The following is a 21,201-nucleotide window of genomic DNA, read 5'->3' as shown; positions in this document are numbered from 1 at the left end:
AGAGGCCCAAGGACACTACTTTGAAGAATTATAAGTATTTATGCCAATCTGCTCAATAAATTACAAAAAAATCATTGCATCACTTTCCGAATGAACCCTATATGTGCTCGAGGTTTGCGCTACTAAATAGGTCCTTGGATGAGTGAAAAGGGAAAATAGAAAACAAATTAATTCGGGTAGTATTTTTTAATATTCAACATAATCTCCTTTTAGCTCAATATACTTTTTCCAACTTCCCACAACTTTTTTAACCCGTCAATAAAGTAGGAATTCGGAAGATCCTCAAAATAGGAATATGTTTTGGCGATGACCGCCTCGTTCGACGTGAATCGTTTTCCACCGAACCAAATTTTTCAGCTTGGAAATGAAAAAAGTACGTGGGGGTCAAAGCTAATTAATACGGTGGAAGTTGTAATTACTCGAACATTTATTCCGTAATATTCGTCATCGAAACTGTATAGGTGTGCGCCCGTTCTATGTCGACATGGAATAGAATTTTTTCTTCGTTAAAATGTGACTCTTTAAAATTTGCAATAACACTGCATTATATTCTCCATTTGTCGTTTTTGCAATTATTCGATGCAAGTTATTCCGCGTGTATCCCATACGACCGCGGCCATCCCTTTGCCTACCGATTTCACCTTCGCCTTCTTCGGGGCCAGGTCGCTTTCAGAAACCCCATGTTCCGTCGACTGTGCCTTTGTCTCTGGAGTCTAGGAGTGCTTCGGCCACAACTACGTATCGACACAGAAAGACATCATAAAAAAGACGGCAAAGGGTCAAACCCTTCCTATGAATCGACCGCCCGATTGCCTTTATTCCACACGGAGGGCAAACGCGGCACCCATCTTGCCGTGAAGCCGTTTTTTGCACCAAATATTTTCGTGTAAAACTGAAAACACTGTGCTGCCTTATGATATGCCTGTAGCCTCAACTATTTCGCAAAACTATCATTTGTCAATCATTCAAAACCATATCGTGGAGTCTGTCAATTATTTCGGAGGAAGTCACTTCCGCTGGACATCCCAAATGGTGTTCATATGACGGCCAAGTTTGAATTCAATTATCCAACTGAAAACAGTCGAAAAAGCAGGAGCAGATGTGCCATGGACTCCTGCTAAATGTTTTACACTCTTCTAAACAAACAATAGCTTGCCGCTTCAATCGACTATGAAAATGAATCCACGCGATGGACGGAGCCGAAACTTTAACTTGTCAGTGGGAGATGAGGTTTAATATTAATAAACCTTTTCCGTTACTACGAGCTCCATCTCGTGAATTTTCCAAGGACATATCGAACGACTCGCGTACTATTTAGGCTTCTTCAGTTTAACGGATGGGTTGTTCAGTAATTCATTAGAAAATCAAAGAGATGACATTCGTGTTTGCTTTTAGAAAGTCTATTCTCTCACTACACTGTCAGTTGTTCCGGCGTTTGCCCGCGAGCAGGGAAAGCCCGTGAAACCTCCTGCTTTCAGTTATAGTGTTAAACGTTGCTTATTGGTTGCGAATTCGACCCTGATTCACAACATCACAGACCGGAGTCTCTTTAGGTTGTACGAAATTAACATTAATGCCGGTACTTTAAGCTATTATTTATACAAAATGAATTCATATTACATCATCGTCACCCGCCGGGGGTCTATAACGGTCCAGGAAGTGCGGGGTACTGGTAAAAACCGCACCCACCTTCTCCTAGAGGTCAGGTGTTACGTGATCGGCCCACGTGCCTTCCGCGATTTAGCATTTCTGCCGTGATTGCCGTATTCTATTCAAAAAGGGCTTAGAGGTATATCTGAGCGAATAATCGGAATTCACAATCGGACTCTACATCGGAATCGGACGCTACATTTCATAACAACTAAATTGTGGTCAGTGTCCGCATCCGCCATCGGGAAGCTGTGCTAATTTATCACACTGTTCCTAAACCTGTGTCTAACCAGGATATAATCTAGCTGATACCTTTCATGGTCACCTGCCATTTTCGTGTTAAACCGTATTCTCCGACCTCATCACCTTCTCTTCCTTCGCCTACCGTCGCATTCCAATCCCCCATCACTATCAAATGTTTCCCTGCGGGAACACACGCGATTATGTCGTCTAACTGATCGTATATCCTGTCGACCTCTTCTTCCTTGTGGTTGCTCGGTGGCATGTATACCTGAATAATAACCAAGTTCGTCGGTTCTGCTTTTATCTCTACTAGTAGTAATCTATCCGTTACCTGCTCTATTTTGACTACGCTTCTTCCTACCTCTTTATTTAATACTATGGCAACCCCACGTTGTCTCTCGTCCCCGCCGCTGTATATTATTCTATAATTATCACTCTATTAATCCCCGCTATCCTTCCGTCTCACCTCGCATATACCTAAAATATCTATATTTCCCCTTTCCATCTCTCGCTTAGCATTCTCCAATTTCCCTGTCATCATCATTGTCCTAACATTCCACGTTCTATTCTAATTTGGTCTCCTTCTCCTGCGTCCTCTACAGACAAATTCAAAAATCTTTTGCACACCTCTGAGGTCAAGGGAGGGTGTGGGGGGGAAGTAGAGGGGTTCCTACCCTCATAAGCGCGGGTATCGAGAAGTGTTGAGTTTAAGAGGGGGGAGTGAGAGGTGTACAAAAGGTCATTAACAATATTCTCTTTGGAGCGTACACTTTTTGAAATTTCAAGCTGCTCTAAAGCTAAGTCTAGACTGAGTCATTTCTTTTCTACACGTAAAATTTCAAATTTAAAGTCACCACCGTGGGTATATATTCCAATAAATGTTTTGCAAAATGTGGCGCTGACTTTTTGTTCTTCAGCCAGGCTTAGTGCTCCTTCACCCGTTCTTGACATTTCCGGCCGGTTTGTCCAAAATACTCGTACATACACTGCACGACTCTCACATCTCAACTTATACACTCCGCTTTTTTCACTTCTTCGAATTTATTCTTTTGTGGGGGAAAGTAGTTTCCTGAGGCTCAATTTATAATAATAGTCTAATTTAAACTTATCTTTCGGCAGTTTTTTGCAAATTCACATTGCAATGTGAACCAGATATAGGATTCTACGCCTTTTGGCAGCAGAGACTTGTGGCGGTTGGGTTTTATAAATGTCTCTGATTGCCAGTCGATTAAGTTTATTAAAATACAATTTATCAATGAGTTGCTCATTGTATTCATTATTTCTAGCTATTGTTTTTACTGTAGCTAGTTCTTTTCCAAATTCGTTTTTGACATGGGAATGTTCACCAACCTGTGAATCATGGAGTGGAGAACGGGATATCTTTTGGGAAAAACAATGCCTTGAGTGAAAGTGAATCACTTGGCCAGTGTAAGAATGTTTCCGAAAGATAGGAGAACTCATAAGAGGTTGCCAATTTTATAAATATTTAAATCATGGAAGTGGAGGGAATTGCTGTCTTCTATTTCGCAAGTGAATGCCAAATTGTGATTCAATGAATTTAGATAGGATAGATACATTTCAAGTTGCCTTTTGGAACCTACCCACACGCAAAGCACGTCGTCTACATATCGATGCCAACGCAATACCTTTTTTGTCAGTCCATTACCAGAGGAGAACACACCTTTTCCAAAATGGTCCATGTAAATATCCGCCAGTAGCGGGGACAAAGGGGAGCCCATGGCTAGGCCATTGGATTGATCAAAATATTTACCGTAAAAACTGAAATAATTTTGTGAAATACCTGTATTCAAGAGTTTATACAGTTCAAAGGTGATTGGAGCAGGCACGGACCTCTGAAAAAGGAGGGTTTCTGCAATGTCCAGCGCTTCCTTGGGTGGGACACTAGGGAAAAGGTCACACACACCGAACGGCACTAAGATGCACTTGTTTGGGGTGGTCACTTTTGATAGCCGGTCGATTAAATCGATGGAATTACTCACTCCGTATTTTGCTGCGAGTGCTGTCTGAAAATGTTGTTTAGTTTTCTCGCTAGTTGGGGGCAGTCACGTTTAAAACTACCGGTCTGATCGGAAATCCAGGTCTATGTATCTTCCGTAACCCGAAAATCCGAGGTACTGAAGGGTTCATTTGATATGATCCATCTGCTTCAAACTCTTTAAATGAACTGAACAAGATTTTAAAGATTTTTTGCACTCAAGTTGAAACTTGGCCGTCGGGTCTGATTGCAGTTCCTAAATTCCGTTCTCTTCAATGCATTTTTCACATTTCTCAATGAATTCACACTCATTCATTATCAACACCGCGTTGCCTTCATCTGCCTTTTGAATGATGAGGAATGAATTTTTCAATGAATTGTTCTCTTAGCTTCGAAATCATGGATTTCAAAGCTAAGAGACGTTTACTTGAATTTGATACGTTAAACTCTATTAAGCACACCCGAAAGTCCAGAAACCTCATCACAAGCGACCTTCACTCCTTTCGTTTCTGTTGCGACTGTTTCGGTTCATCCTGCCAGGAACACTGGGCTCAGTCTTTTCCCAAATAAACTTGATCTGTGTGTTTCATAATGAAATAGCGCTTCTTATTTTCAGTTTGGGATTGGAATACTTGCTCGAAATTCGGAAAAGGGGTGTCATAGGTTTTGCGAAGCGACGTCGATTTGAAGACGAAGAATGAGCGAATCGTCCATCGAAACGTCGGCCGTGATGAAGGACCTAACTCGACGGAGAGCCCGAGAAGATTTCACTTTCGTAATGCGACAGAGAAACCATCAAAAATTTCCTAATTTCAAATTATTTACTTTGCTGAGAAATTTTAAAGGTGTTCAATCTATGTCATTTTCCAAAACGCCAGTCAAAACGGAGTAGATTTTGGAGACCGCCGGACGAAATAATCATTCGTCGGCTGCAGTAAGTGGCGCGACCCACTTCGGCGACCTTCGCAGCAGATTCGCACTATGCGGCTCTGCGCCTCCGCGGGTCGGCCCGACGACCATTTCGTCGCCCCTGGCGGGAGCGCTCCATTCACATCCGGTGATACATACATACACAAGGATACCTGCGACAAAAAAATCAGTATTCCCTTTTTTCCACCAATTAAGTTTAAGATATTAGTTTAATACTAATGTCCATGTATGTAGCAATAATAGGCAGAATATCAAAATTATTCCTTAAAATGTTGTCTGAGGAAAACAGTACAAACAGAAATACGTGGACTATAATATTCTTGCAATTCATCATCACGTCATATCCATTGTTATCATCAAGATTTTTTGACCAAAGTACGGGAGATGTAAGAAAATTAAGATGAAAATCCTCTTTCCTTTTTTTACATATGAACACTCTTATCTTTCGTTTAATTCCAATCAGTAATCAAATATATTCAGCTATAAAATGTTAGGAAAAGTAATCCACACATTTTGGCACCCATCGACGAAGAGAGTTAGTTAATAGTGCATTGGGAGTAGGGGAGCATATCTTGATGGAGAACAGTTGGGAGTCATGCTGAGATTGTAATTGATGTGCGGAGAACATGTTTGAAGGCTGTGCAGAGAAAAATACGATGGACTTGCCGAACGAATGCGGCAAATCCGAATGAAAAAGTCACGACAAATCTTCGCGTTAGTTTGACCTCACCTCGAATACGCGTCAGGAAATCGGGACCCCACGCAAAAAATCAAACTCTGAATTGAATAAATGAGCTGCTCGTTTGGTTGGGCACCCTTCTTAGCAAACGGCGGGGTAGTTGAAATCCCTTCGTGAAGGAAGTATGCACGGAGACGAAGGCACTCCCGCAAACACGAGAGGAGAACTTACAAGTGCTTCGAGCTTAATAGTGGCTCAAAGGGGATAATACCAACACTATACTGCAAAGGCAGACGAGGAACTATGGGGAAGGGATTACCGCGCAGGCGTTGATGCGAGGAATCTATTTTCCTTCGCGCGATTCCTGATCGCTGAAGTAGAACACGCCACGCACGACGTTCCCAACCCGCGAATGCAATATGCCAATAAACTCAGCAAATGGACTAACATTCCGTTCTCTTGCCGTTCCACTATCCGGTTGAGATGTAGACTATGAACAGCATCAGGTTACCAGGGGAAGAGTTTGTTCGTAACTAGTGCTATGGGAATGTCTCCCAATTTCATTTGTATTTACTGCTACGGCGGACACTCAATATAAAGTGCTCCAAGATGAATAAAACCAATAGCATTAATAATTTCACTGCATCATCATCTCTCTGGCGGAATGGAATGGAAGGCTGTGCTGCCAAAATTCTTCGAAAAGTAAATGGAAGAAAGAAACTTTTCATTTAAAAGAAAACTTTTGTTCGAAAGTATTTACTTGGCGTCTAAAATAAGTCTCACTTTCTAGGACCCTTGCTCTCCTTATTCATTCCAGATATCGTGTATTGGTACAGTGAGGATTTTCCCAATTTATAGTGTTTTGGCTTCCCTCTCCATGTGAAAGTGGATTTGTTCCATTTTAAGTTGGCTGTGTTGAAAAAAATTGGGTTTAAAACTATGGCCTATATGATTACGGGGGATTAGTACTACGAAGCTTATAGTTCGCGACGATCTGATTGGATGGAAGTAATCGGTGAACTGTAATCGTGGCCGGCTGCCAAAAAGGTCAGCGATTTCACCGACTTCAATGAAGAGAGCGTTGCCCACTTGGCCCCTTCCTTCTCCCTCAACGAACAATTTTTATCGATTTTTTCTCACTTAGCATAACATATAAATGAGCTGAGTAAAATAAATGCGAAATAATTCAGTTTTCTTAAGCTATCCATAAAGCGATGTTATGTCTTTCCAAATAGGAAAGAGAAATGTTGCTGAGTTACGTACCTCACAGACATCCCCAAGAAAACATCACTGGCGGCATGACCTTAGACTCTGTCACCCTCTCCATTTTCACCCCCTTGGACAACGCGATAGTCGTCATCGAAAAGCAAAATGTCCAAGCCGCCTCGGGTTCATGTTCCATCAGGTTCATTCCCAGCACATTAACGCCACAAACTCAAATTTCCCTGTAAACTATGTCTTATATCGGTAAACGCTCCAGTTCTGACACATTTTCGCCACGCCAAAATTCCACCCATCCCACGGCGGCTACCCTCTGATGTTTTCTCTTCGCTACTTTTCCCATTGGTATTTGGAACTCTGAACCGATCAGAAAAACTTCACGAAAAGATATAAAAATGTAATTTGACCCAATTAGAAAAATTAGCTACCATTTAGTATACTTAAGTAAGTGGGGATCTAAAGTGCGGTAGACTCAAAGATAGATTCAAATGCCTAGCGTTACTCTCACTCACGACTTCTCCTGAGTGAAACACTACGGCGAATATGTGGACAAGCTAACAAAGTATGAGAATTTATTAGAAGAGTACTTGGTAAATGTGATGAAAAGGTCAGAGAAATGTTGTCTGTCGTTGGTTAGGCCTCATTTATACGATATGATGGTAGTATTATGAATAGGATCCTCACGAAATTGGATTGGTTGCCGAACTGGATCACGAGCAGCGTAGACGAGCTAGAGTTGTAAAACGTTGTAATGACAAACTTAGCAGCGTAACCGAAGTATTAAAGCAGCTAGGTTGGGAATCACCCAATGGAGCGAAGGTTAAATTACAGATTAAATCTCTTGCATAAATTGGAAGGACGTCTCTTCAGCAGTGATGTTGAAAATGTATTATTATCGCCATCCTACTACGGTTGGAGAGATCGTGCTAATAAAATGAGAGAGATTAAGTGCAGAAAAAATAGATTTAAGATGCCATTTAAAGCACGAACGATAAGGGATCAGAATAACATTGTTCCCTCCACGGTAGGGGTAAAAATTAGGCTTGCAGGGTACTAGCAGAATAATAATAGCTAATTGTTAATTATTGCAGAGAATGGACCAGAGTTCCATAAAAAATGATTCCATGAAAACCACAGCCTCTGTAAGTCTCTCCTCTGCCTCTCACTTTTCAAATCCTCCCTCGTTTCACATTTTTGGAAAACAATAGAAGTGATCTGAAGGAGCGGATATGACGATCTTCAACGCTCTTCCACTTGATATAGGGATACATGATTACAATTGAAGATAACAGGCCAAGTGATTTTTCTATAAACATTGTAACTCTTTGTGAGGGCTAGTGGTGCCATTAATCACAACTCACGTTATTACTGACAATGCGTGAATCAACTACCGAGTTTTATCTCAGCCAGTGCCCACTGTCATCGTTTCAACAGGCTGGTTCAAAGAAATAAAGTCACTGCAGTAAATCTTAGAAATGTTAAAATGTTCAGGTAATCGCAATTGTTTCACAGAAAATTTTCAAACTCGTTTCTAAATATATTTAGATAATTTCTTTGAAGAGAAATACCTTCTCAAAAAAGTATGCAAATATTTCTTAATTTCAGCGAAATAATATTTTCTGAAATACTACTCTTCACTAAGATATCAAGTTTATCCTTTGAATAGAAATCACCGAAATATTAAAACGCGTGTAATCACTTCCTTGAAATCACGCATAGAGTAGTAAACGAGTTCATTTCCAGTAAATATATAAAAGATAGCGCGGATGTTTCAAAATCACTGCGAAGTCAAAGGCTATGTCACGCCAAAATGAAAATATTATGGATTATATCGCTAGCGACAAAAGAATTGAGTTCACTAATGATTACCAGATATCTAAGACAAATGCCAAGAATATATTGCAGAAAGCGTTAAGCGAATTCAAAAGGAAAAGTTTAGTGGAAAATTTTAGAGAGAATCCGGAAGCATTTTGGTCATACGTCAGAGAGGTTCGGGGAAATAGTTCAACAGCTAATTCACCTAAATATGATAAAGGCGAAAGATAAACCAGCAGTTTGGAAAAGGCTAACTTATTGTAGTGATATACGGTACCAGTTCCAATTATTTTAAAGTAATATCCGGTGTCCCACAGCTTCAAAGGTCCACAACTATTTTACATATACATTAGTGATATCCCCTTCGACATAAAAAGCAGCACACGACTCTTTGCCCACGACACTGTAATCAACAGAGAAACAGCGAATGAACCAGATCGTGAATCACTAAAAACTGACATAAACAACATTCAAAAATGATGTGAAGGAAGGGGGCAGAAATTAAATACGAAAAAATCTACCGTCATGTTTTTCTAAAACAATAGAAAACACAACCATACTTTACCAACTAAGGCACTCTTAGCTGTTTGGATGAGCGTCTTGGATGAAGTAAAATACTTCAAGGGTCGGATCTTTCCTGGGGAAAACATATAGTATACGCCCGATTTGTGGAGGGGCGCTGAAAAAGCTGGCATTCGTCAAAATTATTGTTGGACGAAAAAGTGAAGGAAACGTGCTATTTATCTTTGGTAAGCCCTCACATTGAGCATGTGGCGAGCGTTTGGGACCCTTTTCAAAAAACATTAATTACGGAATTGAATGGGGCACAGAGAAAAAAGCTGCTAGGCACGCGAAAAATTGGTACCAAAGGACACAAAGCGTCATGCACTTAATGCAGAATCTGGGGTGGGAACCTTTGGATATGCGAAAACTCAATGCTTGGTTAAACTTATTACAAAGGTATTAAAAGCGTGTGGTTTTGCATCCGACATTGAAGATATGATTAGGTCCCCTATAATTACATTGGCAAGGCCGACAATTGCTACGAAATTAAAGAGTTAGATTGTCGAACCGACAGATTCAAGTAATGGTTTTCCCGCGCACTATTCGCGACAACAATAACAGGGGGAACGCCTAAGAAAATCATAGGTACGGGTAAAATAGGGGTTTACAAGATTAAATTCCCACAAAACACTCTCCTAGTCTGGCGTCACAACACCATCCGCCGTGCTCCCTTGTGCCGGGTGGGGTGTACGAGGTGAATGTACGTATATGAAGTCTATTGCATTCGTGAATTGTCCGTCCGGAATGTTTAGAATACTATCCGGTAATATGTGTCTGAATTGCATAAGTGCCTGCCCTCTTTTTACGTATGCTCTTGTCTTCTTTGTGTAGGCATTGGAATAACTGCTAACCATGTAATACTCGTAATATATGCAGTAATGTTGCATGATTGATATTCGGTCGCCCCCTTTCCACGCGGTTTTTGGGTGGATCGCGTGGTGCCAGGTCCTCGAGGAAATAGAGTGAATGCATGTAGAATGTCTGGTGACCTACCACCCTCTGCCACACGTCCTGGCGACGGCTTGCAGGGTATTGCGTAAATGTTGTTGTAGCTGGATACGAAGTTACTAGTTTTACCGTGAGACGCATCGATAGTCAGCCGTCATTTATGAAACGTAAACATGGTTTCCGAAAAGATAGATCCTGCAACACCCGCCATGCGCTTTCTGTTCATGATATTTTTACTTCGGAAGAGAGAAATGTTCCAGTGGACGCAGTGAAAAAGCAATATTTTTGAGAAAACCTTCGTCAAAACACCTCGAAGTAAATTACATTAATTAAAGGTAAAAGCATACGTCATAGATAAAAATATCCTGGGTTGCATCAAAGACTTTTTGAATGGTCGGGCACAAAGAGTAGTGATAGATGGAGTTGGCTCAAATTCAGTAGACGTTACTTCTGGTGTTCCCAAGGGAAGTGTTACTGTATCTCTTTTATTCCCACTTTACGTTAACTACACTGACTCCGTAGTCTCTAGTAAGACACGTTTACTTTCCGACGATTCAGAGGTTTATAGAGATATCCGTGATCCCGAGGACACATCAGCTTTATCAGATGACCACCATGGCTATAAAGCGCTGACGCGACACTTGGCAATTAGAGTTGAACTTAAAGAAGTGCTTATTGATAAATTTTTGGAAAAAGAATAATTCCCTCCCGAACGTTTACTGCATCGGGAACACCGAAATGGAATGTTTAGACTCAATTAAACGCCTAGGCGTTACCCTCACTCACGACTTCTCTTGCGTTAAACCCGTAAGGGGAATACGTGGAAAAGATAAACAATAATTCGGATTTATTAGAAGAAACCTGGGGAGAAGCGATGAAGAGGTCAAAGAGAAATGATATATTTCACTGATTAGGCCTCATTTAGAATACGCTGCTTGTGTATGGGATCCTCACGAAGTTGGCTTGATTAACGTATTGAATTGCGTGCGGATCAGAGGAGCTGCAGGGTCGCACCCAAAAATGGTAGGACTGATTTTTTTACAAGAATTTTATTGACGATATACTTACATCGACTTAATGATCTTCAAAGTATACTCCTTGAGCTGCTACACACTTAGTATAACGTTGCTCCCATTCCCCGTACGCCCGCTGGAAATTTTCTTTGGGGATGCCGTTGATGACCCTCGTCGAACCTCTTGAACGGCCTTTATCGAGTCAAAACGTCGTCCTTTGAGCTGTCTTTTCATCAGGGGGAAGAAGAAGAAGTCCGGTGGTGCCAGATCGGGAGAATAGGGCGGGTGTGGCAACGTGGCAACGCCGTATTTGGCCAGGAGCTGTCTGACGACGAGCGCGCCATGGCACGATTTTCGGCACCATCTTGGCGCACACCTTACGCATGGCCAAACCTGTGAAAAAATGCGTTAGACGTTGGATGCAGATAGACCCAACTGGTCTGCAATTTCTTCACTGGTTAAGCGTCGGTCTGTGTCCGGCAGTGTCCTCACTCTGTCCACATTCGTGTCGGTTCTTGCCGTCGACGGCCGTCCGGAGGGATGGTCGTCTTCAACGAGCTCCCTACCCTCTTTAAATAACTTGTGCCACTCAAATACTGTGGAACGGCTTAAGGCAGTGTCCCCATACACCTGCTTGATCATATCGAGGGTCTCAGTTGCCGTCTTCCCGAGTTTCGCACAAAAATTCACGGAATAGCGTTGCTCTAAATTCAGATTCATTTTGTTTTTCGACGCGGACAAATAATTGCTTCACTAAAAACGGTATCCTCACTCAACGACAACCCGCAGGCAACTGAGGTTTGTGTCGGTCTGTTGCTAAGAGCCCCCTTCACCTTATCCTGCCAGGCAGACCTCCGTCCACCGCTCCGTTCGCGCCAGAGAAAATCAGTCCTACCACTTTTGGGTGCAACCCTGTATATTCGTAAAACGTCATGAAAATCTGAGTAGCGTATCCAAAATATTAGAGGAGCTAGGCTGCGAATTACTCAATGCAGCGAAGGTTATATTGCAGATTGAAGCTCTAGTATATATTGGAAGAATGTATCTTTAGGAGTGATGTTGAAAATGTATTATTATCGCCATCGTAGTACGGCAGGAGAGATCGTGTCAATAAAATTAGAGAGATTAAAATTAAAACTGATAGATTTAAGATGATTTTGTTTCCACGATAAGGGATCAGAATAAGATTACGCGGTAGGGGTATGAATATAAGGGTCAAAATTAGTCTGGTGTTTATTCACCCCTCTGCCACACACCCTAACGGTGGCTAACAGAATTCTAAAAATTAGATATAAAAATTTAAAAACACGGAGTGTACCTTTTGAATAAAATATTAGCTGATGCTGAAGAAGGGACATGCTTCCGTTACTTCGTGCGATTATTTTCACTTTAAGGTCAAATACATTGCATCCAATAGGGGCAGACTTTGTGAGGCCTTTTAACATTAATAGCATCAGTGAGGGCAGTAGTTATCACTAAGAAGATAATTGTCCTTAAAAAGGCATGATAAACTGTTTAAATGGCGCAGATAATCACTCTCCATGCCACAAATGTTGCGCCTCAAATAATACGAAATACCCTTGGAAGGATGCAGAAGCAATCACCATGTTCCAAACGGTCAGGTACTGCCACCAACAGCGCGTGATGCTCGGCATGTTGACGTTCATCTCGGACGGGATGTTCATGCTCAGCCAGTAGCACAAGATGCATGTGTTGTAGCCAAAGGCGGCGACGTGGAATTCCCTGGTTGCCATGCCGGCGGCGGGAGCGGTCTACTAGCCCGGGAAGTGGACGCGGGGAACGCGGTCGACGGCTGCTCTTCGGAGCCCCGAGGACGTCTGTGGAGCGGGCGGCCGGCGGAGACGGAGGGTAAGCCGCGAAGCCCCACACCGCCCACGGAGGGGGGGGGCAGTCGGGGGCTGAGGATTGAGGCTGTCGGAGGCGGTGGGGGCAGAGGAATGGGTGCTTCGGGTCAAGTTTCGCAATAGAATTCTGCGTCGGTAATGAAACGTAGACAGTGCAGTCATAAAAAATTTAGAAACGTATTGTTCTCTGCGCCAGAGGGAAAATTATCAAACTCCTGGAAAACATTAAAAGGGTCCGCGTCACAAGAATACATACAAGTACCTCAATGATCGCGACGGTGGGAAAACATCATCGCCTCCTCACTCGGATATCACAGATTCGATTCCAAACGAAGCGAGGTTTCCTCCAACGATGATTTTGGTGTTTCCGATTGTTCTTGTCGATATTTAATCCATGAAATTCGACATAAAGGGCCAAAATTCAACCTTTTCAGGATAAGTGCTTGGTAATAAAATCGACGTAAATGATTTTAAATCGTCTCTTGGGTGTTGGGCGGAAAAATCACCCTCGCTCTATATCCTACGATGATTACCATACCCCTATTATTATTCGACTAATAAAACTATTGTATGCATTTACACCTGTCTACCACTTGGCAGGCCATCGCAGGAGCGCGTGGCAGGGAGTGATAGGGGGATATCGCTGGTGAGCGATACTGCATCCAACCCGTCGCTTCAACAAGTATAATGCACCACGCGATGCACCGAAAGGTGAAGAGGGCGACCGGTATCACAATTATCAGTCATTAGCATTAGTGATACCCGTTACAATGAAGTATTATAAAGGACGGACATTCGCAGGCGCGGTCTAACGACAGAACAACAGCACGTCCCCTTCACTTTCTCTTCACTTTCACTTCCAAGTGTACATGTGTCAAATGCCAGCTCAATGAGGACCCCACATCAAATAGCGTGTTTTTGCTTTCCCCTTGCAAGATCTGATGCCTATGTAACAACTAAGCAAATTGCGTGGCCCTCCGAACAACTTCGTATGTGTAGTTTTTAATGTCTGCTAGTATATTTTTATAAATAAGTACGAATTCCATTTTGTATTCTATTTTTTAGCGTTGTTTAAGTCAATGATTCGTAGTTGGCAGCCTGCATCACTCCCTAGTTGCCTCTATATTAGAATATCGTCGGAAAACTGTCCCTTGCTGCTATTTCTTTTTGACGTGATATCATTAACGCCCTTCCCCGGACTACCGCCTTGACGTGGTGGAAGGGCTCTTGCGTTCCGATGACCCCGAGAGCTGTGCTGGCGGGAGTAATAATAATTGCTCCTAGTAGGGTCACCCATGCCAGATAAGTCGAAGGTTAGGAGCCAGACAAAAGGTAGTCCACGCAGCGTCTGTTCCTCAGTGAGGCGGCTGCAATGGCGTCTGACCCCAGTGGGGCGGCCATTAAGTGATGGTGTCACGGTAAAAACACTATTGAGGAAGGCAACGGGAAACCACCTCAATTATCATTCCCAAGATAAATTTGAAGGACAATACAGAGATTTTGAGTCTTGGCAATTACGGGGCTCGGCCCAATCGGCCGTGTGTCGTGCCCGGCAGCGGGAGAGGCAAGGCTTCCCCGGTCGTAATCCCACGAAACCCTTGCAAAGGAAAACCAGCAGCAGCAGGACAGAAGACGCAGTAGAACAAGACCAAATTAGTTAGAATAGGAACGTGGAATGTTAGGACAATGATAAGGACAGGGAAATAGGAGAACGTTAAGCGTGAGATGGAAAGGGGAAATATCGATATTTTAGGCCTAAGCGAGGTGAGATGGAAAGATAGCGGGGATTACTGGAGTGATCAGTATAGAATAATATACAGGGGTGGGGACGACAGCCAACGAGGGGTTGCCATAGTATTAAATGAAGAGGTAGGACGGAGCGTAGTCAACATACAGCAGGTAACGGATAGATTACTACAAGTAGAGATAAAAGCAGAACCGAAGAACTTGGTTATTATTCAGGTATACATGCCACCGAGCAACCATAAGGAAGAAGAGGTAGATAGGATATGCGATCAGTTAGAGGACAAAATCGCATGTGTTCCTGCAAGGAAACATTTGATAGCGACGGGGGATTGGAATGCGAAGGAAGAGATGGTGATGAGGTCGGGGACTACGGTTTAGGCACGAGGAATGACCGCGGGGAGAAAGCAGTTGAGTTCTGCAGGAGACAGGGGTTATTCATCACCAACACTTGGTTTAGACACCAAAAAAGACCCAGATGTACATGGAAAATTCCAGGTGACTAAGAAAGGTATCAGCTAGATTGTATCCTGGTTAGACACAGGTTTATGAACAGTGTGATAAATTCGCACAGCTTCCCAGGAGCGGATGCGGACTCTGACTACAATTTAGTTGTTATGAAATGTAGCGTCCGTTTCAAAAACAAGAGGCAGGGGCGGCGAGTTAGAAAATGGAATGTAGAAGCATTAAATGGTTTGAAAAGGAAGAATTAGAAACAGGTGATAGAGGAAATCATGGAGGATGGTAGAGAGATAAGTACTATCGAAGAAAAATGGGAAAGTATCAGGAAAGGGTTGTCTAAACCCGCAAAAAAGACACTATTGCAACCGTCAACGCTAAAAGGACTAGGAAACCATGGATCACGAATGAGATGATTACAAATACGGATGAGCGGAGAAAATGGAAGAATGTCAATACAGAGTTAGGCAAAATGAAGAACAAAGAATTAAAAAATAAATTGAAGCGGGCAACAAATAAAGCAAAAGAAGCATGGTGGAAGACACAGTGCGAGGATATGGAAAATCTGCAGAGGAAGGGTGAAATCGGTGCGCTGTACAGCAAAGTTCAATCTATATCGGGAAGTAAGAAAGGGAGATCTATGCTAACAGTTAGAGATAAGGCAGATAAGGTAATAGTAGACACAGGAAATATCCAAGAGAGATGGAAAGAGTATATAGAACTGTTTAGTAAAGAACTTCGACCAACAAAGTTAAACATTGATAAAGAATATGACGTAGAGGAAGATAGCTTAGGTCCAGGTATACTAGACGATGAGATAGAAAGGGAATTAAGGGAGATGAAACTAAATAAGGCTTTGGCGGTAGACAATATTTGATAAAAGAAGCCTTGGTCGCTACGCCCGGCGATGAAGACATCCTATTCCCCGAAACGGTTGCTGACGGGCAACAGTCAGCGAGCATTCTCGAACAAAAAGATCTCCCATCACTGATACGTAATTCACAGAATTGTCAAATGATCGGAAAACGAATGCCGGTCGCGATTCAGTCTTTAGATTTCAATGACACAATTGTAGAGCATAAAAAATTAATGGGCAGGTGATGTCACACTTACGATTGAGAGATATTTTAAGTTTTTCACAAATGGAACCCAAAAGACAATTAGACGGACTTCAAAAATAAATTACTGTTTGAGCACTTGAAGGACTATAAGTTAATTTATGCTCCTTCTAGTGGCCTACAGACTCAGGCGTTTGAACATTCCATGCACTCGACAAATAAATACATGTATTGTATTGTACTATATATCGATTAACACGTAAAAATAATGACTGCAGTGCCATATTCGGCGGTGACTTCAACCCTCCCGATGTAGATTAGGTATTGTTTTAAATCTCAGATCCGTCACCGCGATTCTTGCAATCTATTGTTGAACCTAGTGCGGATAAATTGATTTCATCAAGCAGTATGCATTCCAAACCCGTGGAAAAACATATTAGACCTCCGATGGACCATCGGAAAGTCTTAATTATCACTAAAATACAGATAATCCAGATATATTAAATGCATTGAAAAGGAAGGAGTATCAGCAGACTGTAGAGAAAATCATGAATGAGGGAATATATCGGAGTACTATCAAAGAAAAATGTGGATACATCAAAAACGGATATCGCATGCCGCAAAAGAAACCATAGGAACTGTTGATGGGAAAAGGACAAGTAAACCATGGATCACGGATGAGATGATTACAAAGATAGATGTGAGAAGAAAATGGAGGAATGTAAGCAGAGAACTGGGCTGAAGGAAGTACAAAGAGTTAACTAATTAATTTAGGCGGGCAACAAAAGAAGAATGGTGGAAGATGCAGTGCGAGGATATGGGAAGTTTGAAGAGGAAGGGTGAAGTTGGGGAACTATACAGCAAGGTTAAATCACTATCGGGAAGTAAGAATGGAAGAACTGTGCTAGCAGTTAGAGATTAGTCGGGTAAGATTATGGTTGACAGACAAATCCAAGGAAGATGGAAGACAGAATATCTGTGTAGTAAAGATATAGTCAATATATAGGATAACTGTGTGGTACAGAACTTAGGCCAACAAGTTTAGTCATAGAAAAGGAACATTACGTGAAGTTGGATAGGTTAGGTCCAGGCATACTAGACGAAGAGATAGAAAGGGCATTAAGGGAGATGAAACTAAATAAGGCTGTGGCGGTAGACAATATTCCTGCGGAACTACTACTAGGTTTCGGAAAATGTGGGAGGAAGAGGCTATATGGGCTGATTCGTAGAATTTATGAGGAAGGAATCTGGCCGGAAGACTTTGTGAGATCAGTGCTAGTTCCTATTCCGAAAAAGATAAAGGCTACATCATGTGAGGACTACAGGGCAATAAGTTTGATATCCCACGCAGCTTAAGTTGTTCTCAGGATCATAAACAAAAGGATAGAGCGTAGGGTAAATAATTACTCAGGGGATGATCAGTTTGGGTTTAGGAAGGGGAGAGGTACGCGTGATGCCATTGCGGTAATGAGATCATTAATCGAGAGGAAAGGGGGCAAATACAATCGGATTGTATTTGCCCGCTTCGTAGATTCCTGACCCCATTCCTTACCCCCCTTCCTCACCTACCACACTGTCTCTGACTCTGTCGGTTGTAGGCTCCTACGACCACACCAGGGATGCCTTTCCCTGCTCCCTCGTCCCTACTCCCCGGTGCCTGAGCCCCATTGCTTTAAGGGGTAAGTAGAAGACGCATAAACGAATACGATTCTCTCATTCTGTGCTACGCTCCCACCAAGTAATGTCGCAGCCGCCAACCGCGCGACAGTAAGTCTGTTTTCTGAAACTGCATTTTGAAATTGAGATAAAACCCGAATTACGATTGTTGGGTCACCTTTAAAATATCTCGACTCACCGAAATGTATCCAGTCTGAGCAGCAAGTATTGACTATGACTTGGATGCAAGCACCACTTCGCCAAGTACCATGGCGCACTCAACAATCGCAGCTCTAGGGAGCAATTGATCAACCAAGGTTTGAAGCCCACAGGCTGCCAAAGTCGAAACGTTAATGTGCTCTCTGGTAGACTGTCCATATACTATGAGTCCCTCCCCCCCCCCTCTAAGACATTCCTCCCTCCCTTTTCACTTTGCTCTCTGATCGGAAGAGTTACTTAGTCACTCAGAGGAGACCTTCAACAGGACAGAAACCTCACCGGAGTTTGAAGGCCCCCTGTACCCCACTGCCCTTACACAGTGCACACCCTCTCTTTGGTCGAATCACTCCCCTCCCTGAAGCTGTCCCCAGGTGACCATCATCTCTCTCTCTTGTATGCATCCCTATTTGACCAGGTTTCCCTCTCTAATGCCCTCCACCATGAAGTCAGCTATATAACTGGCACATCCCACTCATCTAACGTATATTTGGGTATGAAAAAAATCATTATCTCCATCATAAGCAAATGTTTCCCGGTACACATTCATCTAAATTAATTTGATTAACAAAAATCTTTCAAATTCATTCTTAAGACTCCAGACTTTCAAAACTTGTTTTATTGGAAGAAAGTGCAATCTTACGCTGAGGTCATAGAGACGTTGAGGTCTCTATGGCTTCTGACTTCCAGAAGGGATTTCCCACTCCAGGCGCAATCAGTTTTAACCAAGCTGTAAGCAGTATGATTTTTTCATTACCAAATCTTTCTTTGAAGCTGTAGATGACGCAGGTGAAGGAAATGGATCTCTCACTCCAGTGCAGGAATTTCGTATCCTATAGAGCTGGGAATGAAATGATCTCTGCTGCAAACTCTCCATACAGTTTTTGTAATGATCAGTGCGGTTAATCGCAGCTGATCAGTAATTGGCAAAAGAGTGGTTTGGTAGATGAGGGCAGAGTTCAGCTCATGCTGTTAAGCATTGGACTCTCATAATCTGTGGGCAGGTGCTTCCACTCTTACAGATATTCGTCTGTTCCCAGAAGTACTTTAACCTGACCAACCAGACATCCCACAGCGTACTAGATAGTCTCAAGTCTAAGTGGCTTATTCCACATTTCCTAACATTCATATGCTCAATATATAAACCGTATGTAAGTTACATGCAATGTAAAACGAATTTTGACTGCAGAGTGGACTTGATGGTCAGGATTGGTTAACCAGAGGGGCCAAAAAAGATGTTACTCAATTTGCAAAACCTCAAAAATAACAAACATTTCCAGTAGCTGTCTTTGAAAAATAATGCATTAATAGCCACATAGTTTAATGAACATCTGTGCAATAGAAAGTCACAACCCTTAAGCACTTCAAAATATATCCTGCCACAAGAGTTTGAGTCCAAGGCCTCAGTGTGGGGAACCAGAGCTCAAACCACTATTCTAATTTGACCCCCCCTCACTTCTTTTATTTTTGTTTAATGAGATTTAATTAGAAATTTGGCATTTATGCCTATAGGTTTTTTCATTTTCTGCTAGTAAGAATGCCTCATCATTGGTTATGTTTCAATGCCTGACAAGAATTTCTCATCACCAGAGAGGAGCCACTGTTGTTTTTCGTGAACGTAACTTATGATAAGACCCACGCACTCAAATTTGCCACTTGTCTTTTAATCAGTGAGAGTACATTGGTATTCGATATATAAACACCTTAACAGTAACTGATTATGCTATAATTTGATAAAATGAGTTGCGCCAAAAATAATACCTAGAAAGGTGCAATAAAAAATTTTTGAGCCATGCTTACATTTCAATTTAGTCAAAACAATTGTGTGTGAATCCAGTTCACAAACTCTTTCTTATTCATTTATTTAAGAACTTTATTGGGGTGAGATAGAGACTTTTTAGTCCCTCCTTCCACCTAACCTCTGCATATTATATTAATGACAATCACAACTACCGAAGCACTAGGTGGAAGAAAACCCACCTGAGCAGGAATCGAACCTGTGACCTCTGGGTTGAAAAGCCAGGATGTTACCCTGTTTGCCACCAAGGAAGGTGAGGTGTTGCCCTCAACTTGTGCATTGATTAAAACTAAAAGCATAGGAACACCTTCAAAATCAAATGTTTTGAATTCTTCCAAATCATTGACAGGCATTGAATTGTTCTAAGTAAATCAAGATGGCAGACCCGAATCCAATGTTGTTTTTTCATCTCCAATTGATTGTTATGCTGATTGGCCTAATGAAGGATTTTCTTCCCTTTATCAAATCTATTTACAAATCATTTCATATCAGCCTCCATTACTTGGTACAGACAAAAAATATCAGTGGCTTGTTTTGATGACTATGAAATTTTTAGATAGAAATGTAAGGGAAACGTATTAATGAGATTTTGAAGCCAAATTTCTATATTTATGCTCTTCAAACATACAGAATATGTAGTAGCATTCAATTATGTTTATTTACCCTGTTTACATTTGCGAGGATAGTGACGAGAGGTTTACAATCTAAGGAAACCAAGCCCATGGCATTTCTTATTCAGAGCCAATGGATCAGCCCACTGGCACCATTTGGGTCATGATATGGAGACCTTACCAACTTTCAGCATGACGGTCCCAAATATTGCATGGCTACTGCTCACACCTTTTCCCTTTTTCAAAGAGTCCTGAGTTTTGCTGGAATTGGATCAAATATGTTAGTGCGCTTATTTTTGTTTGTATGGCTTTGGCTCTTTTGAAAGTCTATGCTTATTTTCTCAGCTTTCATACATTTCATATATAATATATCATCATACTCTACCGGTCTCATTACTGATTTTTAAAGATCAGATAGTAACTATCACTGATGATCTTGATATGTCAGTAAAGTTGTCTTTACATTTTTGCACGAATTTATTGACTCAAAACACATAAAATCATAATTATAAAAATACAGCTTCCATGAAACCTACCTTGAATGGTTTTTAATTTACATCTGTTGTAGAAATGTGTGCTAAATTTACATTATTTCTTATTTGGTAAAACAAATTAGTTCATCTTAGTTGTCCTAAAATAGTTCATATTTATTTGCAAAATATCTCATAATTGGTCATTTAAGATAGAGATATCCAATAGAAGACACTTATGTATATTATGATTGTTTAAATAGAAT

The 21,201-nt window shown here is 41.7% G+C and overlaps 1 protein-coding gene across 2 annotated transcripts in view; it reads right to left on the bottom strand.

Moving 5' to 3' along the window:
* Positions 1-12,909, bottom strand: part of LOC139696255 (androgen-dependent TFPI-regulating protein-like) — a 34,127-nt gene extending 21,218 nt beyond the window's left edge. Inside the window, exon 1 of one of the 2 annotated variants that reach the window (XM_071594937.1) lies at positions 12,664-12,909. In XM_071594937.1, coding sequence (XP_071451038.1) covers positions 12,664-12,813 — 150 coding nt within the window. In that variant the 5' untranslated portion in view covers positions 12,814-12,909. The remainder of the gene's footprint in view (positions 1-12,663) is intronic. The other variant, XM_071594936.1, reaches the window with a different exon arrangement.
* Positions 12,910-21,201: the final 8,292 nt, after the last annotated feature.

The sequence above is a fragment of the Hetaerina americana genome, unplaced genomic scaffold, assembly GCF_022747635.1.
Source record: "Hetaerina americana unplaced genomic scaffold, ioHetAmer1.1.p SCAF_7, whole genome shotgun sequence".
Lineage (NCBI taxonomy): Eukaryota > Metazoa > Arthropoda > Insecta > Odonata > Calopterygidae > Hetaerina > Hetaerina americana.
This window is presented reverse-complemented; position numbering and strand designations above follow the sequence as displayed.